We start from the raw sequence: 12,181 nt of genomic DNA, 5'->3' as shown, positions 1-12,181 counted from the left end.
AGCTTGGTTTGGATTTCAACTGGCAGAAAAGTAGAGAACATTCTGGGCTGCAGATTCAGCTTAGGCAAAGGCTTGGTAATGGGAAAAGGCAGGATGTATTTAAAAACTGCAAGGGGTTCTAGTGTGGTAGAATCAGAAGATAGGAGAGTAAGGAGCTGCAGAGAGAGGTGCTATGAGAAAATGTGCTGGCATGAAAATGCCAGGGCTCCTAAGATGACTTGCTTTGAAGATGGACTTCATCTGAAGAGGAGCCAGCAGAGGAAGTGGCTGAGCCTCAGGAAGATCACTGTAGGACAACTTAGTGGTTGGATTGGTAGGGACGAATGTGGGGTCAGAGGGACAGGCCAAGGAGGAGGCTGTCAGAAGAATGCCAGTGACAGGTAATGAGGGTCTGGTCACAGGTAGTGAGTGGGGAAGAAGTGACAGGGGCAGGAAAGGGTCTTTGTGAGAACCCAGAAGGTCTATTTACTTGAAAATTGAGGTTGTTTGTCCCATGCACAGGGAAACAGCCAACGGGGTCATTTGGTGGCCCTAGAGTGACAAATCCCAAACTGTCTCCACCCCCATCCCATCAACTCCCTAGCCCCCAGCTTTCAATATAGAGAAGCAGAGGTGAGTCTGAGTGTGGCCTGGAATGAGGCTACCTGAGGAGAATGTGTCACTGCCGTTTTCAAGGTGGATAACCCTGAACATCCGACCTAACATCTTCATGCCTCAGTTTCCTCATGTGTAACATAAAGACAATAATTATTCCTCCATTGGGCTTGTTCGGAGGGTTGAGTTTATGCGGGTAAAACATTGTACAGCGTCTGACACAGCGTTAAAAAAAAAAAAAAGTTGGCAATGAAAATATACGGGGTGGGCAAAATAAGTTTACAATTGTGAGTATGCAAAACAGAGTTTATTCTCATATTGTTATTTATTAATTATTGTATTATTTTCCATATGAACATCTGTAAACCTACTTTTGCCCGCCGGTCTTGCTGGATGAGGAGCTGCTTTAGCCTGGCTGATTAATGGCAGTTCCAGGATCCTCCCCTAACAGTAGATAGAGGCTGTGGGATGGTGCTGGCCTCATGGAGGAGGTGTGTTTGTCTCGGGCTCATTTTTTTTTTTTCTTTTTTGGGCCAGTAAGTATGTGTGGGAACAAAGGGAGAGGAAAGGAAGGAGGAGGGAACAGTGGCCTTACGGTCAGAACTGACAGCTTTAAGAGTCAAAATTACAGCCAGCGTTATCTCATTCAGCCCCTCATTTGACAAGAGAGGAAATGGAGGCCCAGAATGAAAAAGGACCCCAGGCCAAAGTGAACCCGGGACCTGTGGCAGAGCAGAGCCGGGCCGCGAACCCCAGTGTCATCTCCACAGTCTCGAGTGTATGTGCCTCGAAGTACCATCGTCAGTTCTAACCCCCTCTCTGTGAGTGCTTCTGTGTCTGTATGTTAATCAGAGGGGCCTTCTATTAGTGGAGCATTTTACAATTTCAAATGCTTGGCACAAGGCCCCATATAACGGGCAAGGGCTTGGTGACACCAAGAGTTAACATTTCCCAGGGACGCACCACTCAACCAGATGTGTGTGTTGAGCCTTGACACAGGTTCCCTCAGTAGACCTCTCTCTGTAGGACAAGACCCTTATAACTCCCAATTCAAAGAGGAAAGGGGAGGCTCAGAGCCTTTAGGAATACACAGATGGTAAACTGCAGAGCGGCCAAATCTGGAAGACTCCAAATCCTAAGCTATACTTCTGTCTTCATGGTAGCTTTGGATATTATTTTAGTACAATTACTGCTACTCCAACTATTACTGTCATCCATATACACCGTGTCTGCCTTGCCATGTGTCCTGAGGAAGGAACCACCCATTTTACACATGAAGGATTGCTGTTCAGAGGTAAAGTGATGCAGCTAAACTGGCCCAGTCACAGGCGGCAGGCCTGGCTGCAACTCCTGCTGGCTGGCTCCTCCCAGCCTTCCCACTGCCCTTCAGGGGCTTCCCATCTGCACTTACCTGCGGGGTGTAGCTTTCCACGTTGAATGGCTTCCTAAACCTTGTGTTCAGTATGTAATGGGGGGAGCACCCACCGCCATAATACCTGTGATCAAGAACTGGGCCTTCGAAACTGTTTGTGAATAAATTAATCCTGTAGGGAAGGCATGAAGAGGAAGAAGGATGGATAAGCAGCAGGTTGTAATTTCAATTGGTAGAGCTAATATGCCTATAGGATTCCTTGACATGGCATCCAAGGCCCTTGATATCTGGTAGAAAGCAGCTTCCAAGCTTCATGTCTGGCCATTCCCAACCACAACTGTATACTCTAGTTCCACCCACTGGGAGAAGCCCGCTCTTCCTCCAATCTGTTTTGCTCCTTCTTGTAGGTGTAAGTGCTGTGCCTTATATCTAGAATGCCCTTCTAGCCATTCACTTTGTTTTTTTCTTTCAAGATTGAGCTCTGTTGTTGCCTGTTGTGGGAAGCCCTCACTGACTCTTGTACCAAGCTGGGTCAGAAGCCCTCCTATGACCTTGTGCTTGCCCCTTGTTCATTTATTATTTTGTACTATTACAGGTGCCTTGCAAGGATGGTCTAGCACAGTGGTTGGCAAACTGTGGCTTGCGAAATACATGTGGCTCTTTGGCCCCTTGATTGTTTATCAAAGGCCAGCTTAGGAGTACCCTAATTAAGTTAATAACAATGTACCTAGCTATAGAGTTTAAGTTTAAAAAATTTGGCTCTCAAAAGAAATTTTAATCATTGTACTGTTGATATTTGGCTCTGTTGACTAATGAGTTTGCCAACCACTGGTCTAGCATAATAGGTAAGAACACAAACTCTGGAACCAGAAGCCTGGGGTCAAATCCCTGTTCTGCTATTTATAAGTTACATGACCTTGGGCACACCTGTCCTTAACCTCTCTATACCTCAGTCTCCTCAACTATGAAATAGGAATAAGGAGAACACCTACCTCACAGGGTTTTGGGTGGAGTCCATGTGTCATATTTGTTGAGTGTTTAGAATATGGCTTATTCAATGCTTTTTATTAAATGTGTCTATTGTCCCCACTGGGTTGTATGCCCCTAGGGAGTGGGAGTTTTCTTCTGAATTTCTGTATGACTCACATCATGAGACACTAAAATAGTTACCATTTACTGAGGGTCTAACTCAGTAAATGGTAACTACTTTTTTGTGTGGTGGCTCCATGCAACATCTTAGTGTCCTCAAGGCCCTGGGCAGTAGATATCATATGTCCTTGTAGAAAGGGTGAGAATCCCGTCTCTAATTGGATATACTGCTCACTGCCTCTGAAGGCAGGCCTCAGTTTGGCCCAGTTCTGACTGCTACTGAAAGTTCTTTTTTGGTGTTGCAAGGAACTCTGTCAGCTTTCAGCTTCTGCCTATTGGCCTCAGTTCTAATGGAATTGTGTTAGGCTCTTTCCTATGGAAGAGTTTCATGTATCATCAAAATGAATATTTATTCATTTTATTTAACAAATATAATGTGGTACTTACTTTGTGGAGGCACTATAATAATTAATTTAAACATATTGAGTCACTTGATCCTTATGAGATAGGAATTATTATTATACCCATTTTAGAGATGAGGAAAGTGAGGCACAGAGATGGTAATTGACTTGCCTGAGGTTCCACTGCCAGAAACAACTGGTGGGGCCAAGATTCCAAGTCTGAGGGTCTAGTTTAAGAATGGAGGCTGCATTCTTCCCACCACACAAGCTGCCTCTCACTTATTAATTTATTATAATCACATTAGAAGTCAGGTGCATGAAATTCCTACACTTGGGGGGGGGGAGGGAGTCCTCAGACAGCTTAGGCAGTCAGACATCCTTAGCTCTGCTGTGGAGGTGGGAGAGGCTCCCAATGCCAATGCTTCACAAGCCAGCCATGAGCCTGGCTACTGGCTGAACAGCGCTCCCCCTGTGAGAGCGCATTGACCACCAGGGAGCAGCTCCTGTGTTGAGTGTCTGCCCCCTGGTGGTCAGTGTACGTCATAGTGACTGGTTGTTCCACTGTTCAGTCAACTTGCATATTAGCCTTTTATTATATAGGACTAGATGCCTGATGCATGAAAATTTGTGCAAGAATAGGCCTTCTTTCCCCTGGCTGCTGGTACAAGCTTCCCTCTGACACCTGGGACCCAGGTCTTTGATCTGGCCACCGCCTTCTGCCTTTTCTCCAGCCCTGCTGCCCTCCTGTAGCTCCTTCCAACCCCGGCCTCCCTCCCCAATAGCAGGTATCCCACCCCACCCTGCCCCCAGCTGCTCTGTCTACGTCTATGTGTGCGTACTGCCCAGAGGCCCAGAGTGGCCAGGGCGGAGTGGAACACCTGCGTCATTGCCATGTTGATGATGCAAGCATCCCAGCCTGACCCCTACCATCTTTGTTGCATCAATTTGCATTTTCCCTCTTTATTGACTATAGGCACCGCCATCTTTGTCACAGAGTGATGGGCAATTTGCATATTCTATCTTTATTAGATAGGATTAGCTTATTGAGTCCTCTCTGAATGTAAGAGAAGGGTATTACTGACATCCTTCTACAGGTGACAAAACTAAAGCATCTGCTTACACTGCAGTCTTTTTTCAGAAAAGAGAAAAGAAGCCACTCTTTTCCTATCAGCTTCTTCTTTTCTAGAATTATCCTTAATGTTTTACCTTCCCATGTATACAATAGAAACACAGTAACTTACCCACTGGCCAGACTGCCAATTGCCCAGTACTGGTCCATTTCCTGCTGACACTTTTTAGAAACTTTTCTACAGTTTGCCTCATCTGACCGGTCCCCGCAGTCATTGTCCCCATTGCAAAGAAGTCTGCGATTTACACACCTTCCTGGGTTGGAAAGAGGGTGTTATACACAGTTATGTGGATGTCAGAGGGCAATTAGCATGCTCTGAGCACCTACTCTGCACTTTCAATACTTCAGGTTTTCAATACTTCGTTTTGACATGTATCATGGTGGTAATGACCTTTACATCTTTTTCCCCCAAAGAGGCCAGTCTTATATTTTGGAAAGCACTGTGAGATGAGGTTATTAAGCACTGTGAAAGACAGAGGTTGAGTGGCCCGGCAGAAAGGAAGCTTGGACTTCTCACCCCGAGGCTGGGAAGAGATGTGGATTTGGTAGGTACTGAAGTCATACCAGCTATTATACAATATATGAACTTCCCTATGTTACTTAACATCATGCCTCAACTTACCCATCTATAAAATAGGAAATTCATCATACCATACCTACCCCTGAAGGTTTCTGAGAACTTAAATGAATAAATAGAATAGTACTGACTTATGGGACATGCTAGATATGTGTTGTTATTAGTATAATTAGTGTTTTTGTGGGCCATGTGGCCATTGCCAGTAAATATTTGCAGCAGGATTGGAACTTATGGCTGTCTAATCAAAGTTCTTTCCACTAACCCACACTGCCTTCAGCATCATAGCCATTTGAACTATTTTTTCAAGCATATTTGAATGATATGTTTGAAATTATTTGCAGCACTTGACTAACTTGGCTTCCTTTATTAGTTATATATTCTTGGGAAATAAAGCTCATAATACAGGTGACAGTTCCTTAGATGTGTCTGGTTACTTTTAACCAAAGTTCTTGAGGTGTTAAAGGCAGGAGAATAACAATCTGGTCCTTAGATATTTCTTACAAGGCATTTAAACTAAAGCCTGCCTGAATAACCATTATGGTCAGAATCATATAACACTGGTATAATCAATCTGTAGACACATTGTAAAAACGTCTTTCAGATTTATTGGATGGAATTTTGCATTTGCAATCAGCCCTAGAAATATTTCTACAAATCCCTCACTCTTTCTTGAAAGATCCCAAAGCACAATCTGCATGGATACAGTAGATGCAGAGTTGTAGCTCCTACCTAGAGAATTTGGGTCAAAATACTCTTGTTTTTTTTTTCTTTTTCTTTTTTTTCTGGACACTTGGAGAAATAGAGAAGCATATATTTTCTTGAATGAGCCAGATGAATGAGTTGAAAAGGTAAGTATTTTCTTAGTCCTGTAGCTTTTGATTATTTGTGTGTTTCTTTCTACCTTCCTTCTGTCTGTCCATCATCTGTCCTTCTTTTCTCCCTTCCTCCCTCCCTCTTTTCCTCTCTCCCTCCCTTCCTCCCTCCTTCCTTTATTTTCTCCCTCCTCCTCCCTCCTTCCTTCCTTCCTTCCTTCCTTCCTTCCTTCCTTCCTTCCTTCCTTCCTTCCTTCCTTCCTTCCTTCCTTTTTTCCAGAATGTTTTACTGACTATATCACACATTAGGGGTTATGCTGGACTTGCTGATGCAGAAATGCAGAGGCAGGAACTATCTCTCCAAAGATTTCTCAGGCTTTGCCTCTGAGAGAGCCAGCAGAGCTCACCCTCTGAATGGAGTTTCATACCCATCACGTCAGTTGATCCCTATAACAAACTTGTAAGGTTTTACCATCACTTTTTATTTTCTGCTGAGAGAACCAATATGCAGAAAGGTTAAGTGATTTCTCCTAGGTCACAAAGTCCAAATGAGACTTGAATCAGGAGTTCCGATTCCAGCACACAGCCTTTTGGTGTCTGAAATGTCTGTGAGTGTGGTTTGAATTCCACATTTCTAATGGAACCTTTTTCTATTTACCTGTTGTGTGACCTTTGGCCAGGAATGTCTCCAAGTCTCAATTTCTTAATTCATAAAATGGGGATAACATCCTCTTTATAGGGCTGAAGTGATACATGGGAAAGGAGGTAGAGATATGTAAACAAAGAAGCCTCCTACCTGATACATGACCCTGAACTTGTGCACCAGGCATTGGCTAGTGCCACCAGCATCACATGTTGTTGCTTAATTTGCTAGCTCTTCCCTCCCAGTCCTGTGGCCCTTTATACCTGTCTGTGCACACACAAAGCCTTCACATCGCACTTGACTTCTGCAGGGTGCGTTGGTAACACAATCTTCAGCTTCTTTGTCGGAGAGTCTGCAAGGATCCCCATGGAACTGAGAGGGCCGCAGCAAGACAGCATGTCTGTACTGGAGGGGAGAGAGTCAGGTGAGTGGAGGGCAGAGCCTCAGGAGCCTTGGGAGCTTAGGAATACCTTTAAGGTCTATGTTGCAATTGGTTGCTAGCCTATTTCAACTACCCTGTGAGCTCTCTGAGGGCAGGGACCTTGTCTGATCTCTGATATGCAATGATCAGTAAAGATTTGCTGAATGTGGGGAAAGCATGGGCTCTGGAGTCCAAAGGTAGTAAATAGATAAATATGGCCAATTCAATAACACAAAACCACAGCCTCTCAGCTTGATTACTCCAATGGGCTGATTCAAGTATTCTCATTTACTCAGTATCTTATTAATGCAAAAGCATGCGCTTGGGACCCACAACACACTCTGATACTGTCTAGTTATGAGATGCTGGGTAAGTTACTTAACCTCAATGATATCAGCTTACTGATCCTTAAAATGGAGATAATGAACCACGTTAAACATACAATTATGGAGTTTTTTTTATTATATATACAATGTATATATGAAATCTCATTGTGTTATCTAATACATAGTTGGCATTCAATCTCTGGTACTTATTTTTATTTTTTATTATTAATACATTTTACTAGTCAATCTTTCTCTATCTCTGCCTTCCAGTTTATTCCAGGAATGTTGATTGACTTTCCAAAATATTGACTGAGCCACCCAATAGTTAAGACAAAAGTAGGTATTATTTATGCTTGCTTTTTTGTTTGTTTTTATTCCTAGTAATGTCCTCCAGGCTTCCCTCAAGGAGGGAATAGATGGTGCTGGTAGGGATGGCAGTGGGCGATATCAGGGAAATGAGATGGGTGCCAGAATGGAGGGAGTGCAGAGTGCTCTGTAAATTCATAGAGGCATCCCAAATGCAAACATAGGAGAAGGGAAAGTAATATCTCAACTGAGACCAAAGGATGAACAGAAATGTCAGGCAAGCCCAGAGAGCTGGTATAAGGCAGGGAGAGGAATGTGGTCCAGTGTACGAAATTGCTGTGCCACAGCTGAAAAATGAGAGAGAATGGACCTTGTTCCTGGAAACAAAATTCATCATGTGGAATAAAGAGTGCAAGAGGGAAAAAGGCAAGAGATGGAGGGAGACAGAGCAGCACCAGGTAACATAGGCCTTCCAGGTCTCAGTAAGGTTGGATTTAGTATTTTATGAAATTACAGCAGGAGAAGGAAGTGATCAGATTTGGGTATTCCCAAATGCTAGTTGCAGTCAAGATTTTGGTATAACTAAAGAGGCAATCCATCTTTAGCCAGTATGGCTCAGTTGATTGGGCATCATCCCATATACCAAAAGGTCACAGGTTTGATTCCTGGGCAGGGCACATGCTCAAGCTCAGCTTTTGGGCTCGATCCCCCATAGCCAATAGATGTTTCTCACATGGATGTTTCTCTCTCTCTCTCTCCCTCTCCCTTCCTCTCTAAAATAAATTTTAAAAAATACATAAAAAATGTGGGCAAACCAGGCTATCAGCCCCTTTGCAGAATTTCATGTTAACCAGCCACAGTTACTAATTGTATACTATCTTCAAATTAATATATAGGCTCTTTCTTTCTAGAAGTCAGAAGCTGGCAGGTCAGGGATAAGGCCTGCAAGAAGACTGTCAGAAGACTATCTCAGCCACCAAAAAGAAGATTAGTTTGAGAAGCGTGAAAATGGTGGAGGAAAGACATCTCCCAATTCCAGTTTGAAAGGTTTGGATGAAGCCCCCGCAGTGAGCCTGCTGACAGTGACGATGCCAGCTGAGGGAAATGTGCTACAAGATCCAAGTAAAGAGCTCTGGATGGCTGGATGAGTGGGCGACTCACACTGAGTCTTCCTGGTTTATGGTGCAGATGAAGCAATTATCCAGATAATCGGATCAATGTTGGTAACTTCAGCAATAAAGCCTAATTTGGGAACCAAATGATCCTGCTTGGCTCTCCACATTGATCCAATTAAGTGTGTAATTGTCCTGGGCCTAACTTCCACAGTGTCTTTGGGGTCCTAGCTAGGGGCTGGTTTGGCTTCCCAAGGAGCTGGGGAAATGGCAACAGTTCTCTGACACAGCTGCTTCTCTCAGAGCTGGGGTCCTGGGCCAGCCCTCTCAGGACAAGGGAGCCTGATGTACAAATACTGCAGAGACTCTGTGTGTGTGTGTGTGTGTGTGTGTGTGTGTGTGTGTGTGTGTGTATGTGTGTGTTTAATATATTGTATTGATTTTTTTACAGAGAGGAAGAGAGAGGGATAGAGAATTAGAAACATCGATGAGAGAGAATCATTGATCAGCAGCCTCTTGTACACCCCCTACTGGGGATGTGCCTGCAACCAAGGTACATGTCCTTGAAAGGAATTGAACCCAGGACGCGTCAGTCTGCAGGCTGATGCTCTATCCACTGTGCCAAACCAGTTTTCGCAAAACTGTGTGTTTTGATTGGTTGAACACTACCCCTGAAGCCATAAGCCTGAGTTCAATATCTGCATTTGCTACTAGGTGAACCTGAGAACTCAGTTACCTGCTCTGAGTCTCTATTTACCTATCTGTTTAACAGAGTGTGTAATGACTATACTTCCTTCTTTACAGAGATATCAGAACATACAATGAGATCAAACAACATATATTTGTTGAACACGTATCATGTTTCAGAAATTGGCCTATACACTGAAGATAAAGAATTGAGTAAGCCTTTAGTGGTTCACAGTGTAATGGAAAGCTAAGTAATAATAAAAATAATAATAGAAAAGTAAATGATAAGTGCAAGGATACCCAAAGGGGGAGCTATTAAAGCTCATAAAAAGGTACCTATCTAACTTTAAGTGGGGCTGAGAAATCAAGGAAGGCTCCTCAAAAGAAGTGGCCCATAAGCAGAGTTCAAATCATGAGTAGATGTTAGCCAGTAAAGGAAGTGGGAAAGGTCACTCCTGACTGAGAAAGCAGCATGAATAAAGGCACAGAGAGAGGGTGAAATGGTCAGAGAAATGCACATGTTCAACATGCTAGAGTGGGGGATATTTTATGGAGATGTAGGCCAGGTCTAGGTCATAGGGAGCCTTTACTACTAGAAGTATGGATTTCATATTAAGGGCCCTGGATAGACTTTGAATGACTTCAGGCTGGGAAAAGACAGTCCAGACTTGCATTTTTTTATGTTGCCTCCCTCTGGGTGCATGAGGAAAGATGGATTGAAAGAGCAAGGTTGGAGGCAGGAAACCTAATTAGAAAGCTGTTAACATGATCAAGGACACATGTTTAGAAAAAAACAACAACCCAAAAGATCAAAGGAAGGATATACTTGCTACTTGGAAGCACAGAGGAATAGAATTCCTTAGTAAAATCAGTCAACATTTACCCAGTCCTACTACGTGCCAGGCACTGTACAAAGTGCCATAGCCAATCTTCGCTGAGGATTAGGGATTCTGGAAGCTTAGAGGATCTCTCTTAAAGCTTGGGTACTTACCCTTTTCTTCTGACAGGGATCACACCTAGACCAGGAGGACCAGCTGGACAGTTCACAATCAATAGGCCTCAAGGTGACATCCACACTCCGTATCTGCCGACTCTTGGCAAGGCTCCCATTGACTGTATTTGACTCAAAATAGGGTGTGCTTTCAGCTCTATAGGGTCACAAGAAGAGAGTCAAATATCTGAAGGGAATTAAGTATATATATATATATATATATATATATATATAACCATATAACCACCTAGGAGATGCTGACTGGCATAGAAACTGACCAATCAGAACCAAATCTGGGTGAACTGCGAAGGCAGAACCTAAGGTGGGGGATGAGGAGGGATTTTAAGGGCAACTGTTTGGTGTAAGGTATAAGAAAGGAGTTCAATTTTTTAATGACTGGTTTGGCAGTATAGTGCATATGGCTGACTATCAGTTCAGATATAGGGATTATGTATTTTTGTCTGCCAAGAGCATCTCCTATTTCTGAAAAAGGCTCCTCCCCCATTTAAGCAATTCTATCCTATATAATCTATCTATACTAACAAAAGGGTAATATGCTAATTAGGCTAGGTTGACCAGCCATCTTTCAGATGTCCAACTTCATTCTGGACAAAGCCATGGTGGAGGGGGCTGAGGCAGAGGCAGTTAGGAGCAAGCAGGCTGGCAGGGGAGGGCAGTTGGTGTGAGATCAAGCCAGCAGGGGAGGGCAGTTGGGGTGAGATCAGGCCAGCAGGGGAGGGCAGTTGGGGTGAGATCATACTGGCAGAGGATGGCAATTAGGGGTGATCAGGCAGGCAGATGCAGTTAGGGGCCATCTGGTAGGAGCCAGCAGTCCCAGATTGCCAGAGAGATGTCTGACTGCCAATTTAAGCTATATCTCTGTGGGATCAGGCCTAAACTGGCAGTCTGACATCCCCCAACGGGTCCCAGATTGGAGAAGATCCAGGCTGGGATGAGAGAACCTCTCCCTACCTCCCCCAGCCCGTGCACAAATTTTATGCACCAGGCCACTAGTAAAGTCAATAATATTCTAATAACTATGTATGGTGTCAGATGGGTGAGAGATTTTTCAGGATAATCACTTATTAAGTTATGTAATGTCTAATTACTGGGGTGTACACCTGAAACTAACACAATAATGTATGTCAACTGTAATTTTTAAAAATTAAAAAAATTAAAAAATAACAAACTCTAAACATCAAGAACATCTAGGATCTTATATTCAGTGTGGCAAAAGTAGGCTTACAGTTGTTCTTATAAAAAATAATTAATAATAATAATACAAAAAGAAACTCTGAATTTTGCACACTTACAACCATAATCCTACATTTACCTCACTTTGTATTTCCATCAAAATATGTTATTTTATATTTAATGTAAATATAAATAACATTAACATAATAAAATAAGTCAAATACATAATAAAATAAATGTAACAATGTGAGATCAACAATTTGAGATTGGGGAAAAAAATTCTGTTTTAATTTTCCACTCAGAAGAAATTGTTCTCAAATAATGGAATTAGAAAAATCTATTACAGATCAGTTTTTTAGGCTAGAGGGGAAGACTAGGAATTAAACTTTCAGAAACATTTTATCTCCCTCAATCTGCCCTTATCCCTCTTAAGGCACCACCACAACCACATACTTCTTGATGTTTTAAAAAGGCAAATTTATAGTATGAAACAGAAAAAAAAATTACCTTTTCAAGATTGCTAGACT

At 43.0% G+C, this 12,181-nt stretch overlaps 1 protein-coding gene across 1 annotated transcript in view; it reads right to left on the bottom strand.

The window, feature by feature from the left end:
* The window catches only part of C8B (complement C8 beta chain), a 47,828-nt gene that overhangs the window by 19,686 nt on the left and 15,961 nt on the right, over positions 1–12,181 (bottom strand). Inside the window, exons 2-5 of the mRNA XM_036445768.2 lie at positions 10,461–10,617; positions 6,881–7,022; positions 4,698–4,839; positions 2,006–2,138 (exon numbers count right to left, since the gene is read on the bottom strand). Of these exons, the coding sequence (XP_036301661.1) occupies positions 2,006–2,138; positions 4,698–4,839; positions 6,881–7,022; positions 10,461–10,617 (574 nt within the window). The remainder of the gene's footprint in view (positions 1–2,005; positions 2,139–4,697; positions 4,840–6,880; positions 7,023–10,460; positions 10,618–12,181) is intronic.

The sequence above is a fragment of the Pipistrellus kuhlii genome, unplaced genomic scaffold, assembly GCF_014108245.1.
Source record: "Pipistrellus kuhlii isolate mPipKuh1 unplaced genomic scaffold, mPipKuh1.p scaffold_m20_p_2, whole genome shotgun sequence".
Lineage (NCBI taxonomy): Eukaryota > Metazoa > Chordata > Mammalia > Chiroptera > Vespertilionidae > Pipistrellus > Pipistrellus kuhlii.
The sequence above is the reverse complement of the archived record's forward strand: the minus strand, read 5'-3'. Positions and strand labels throughout refer to the sequence as shown.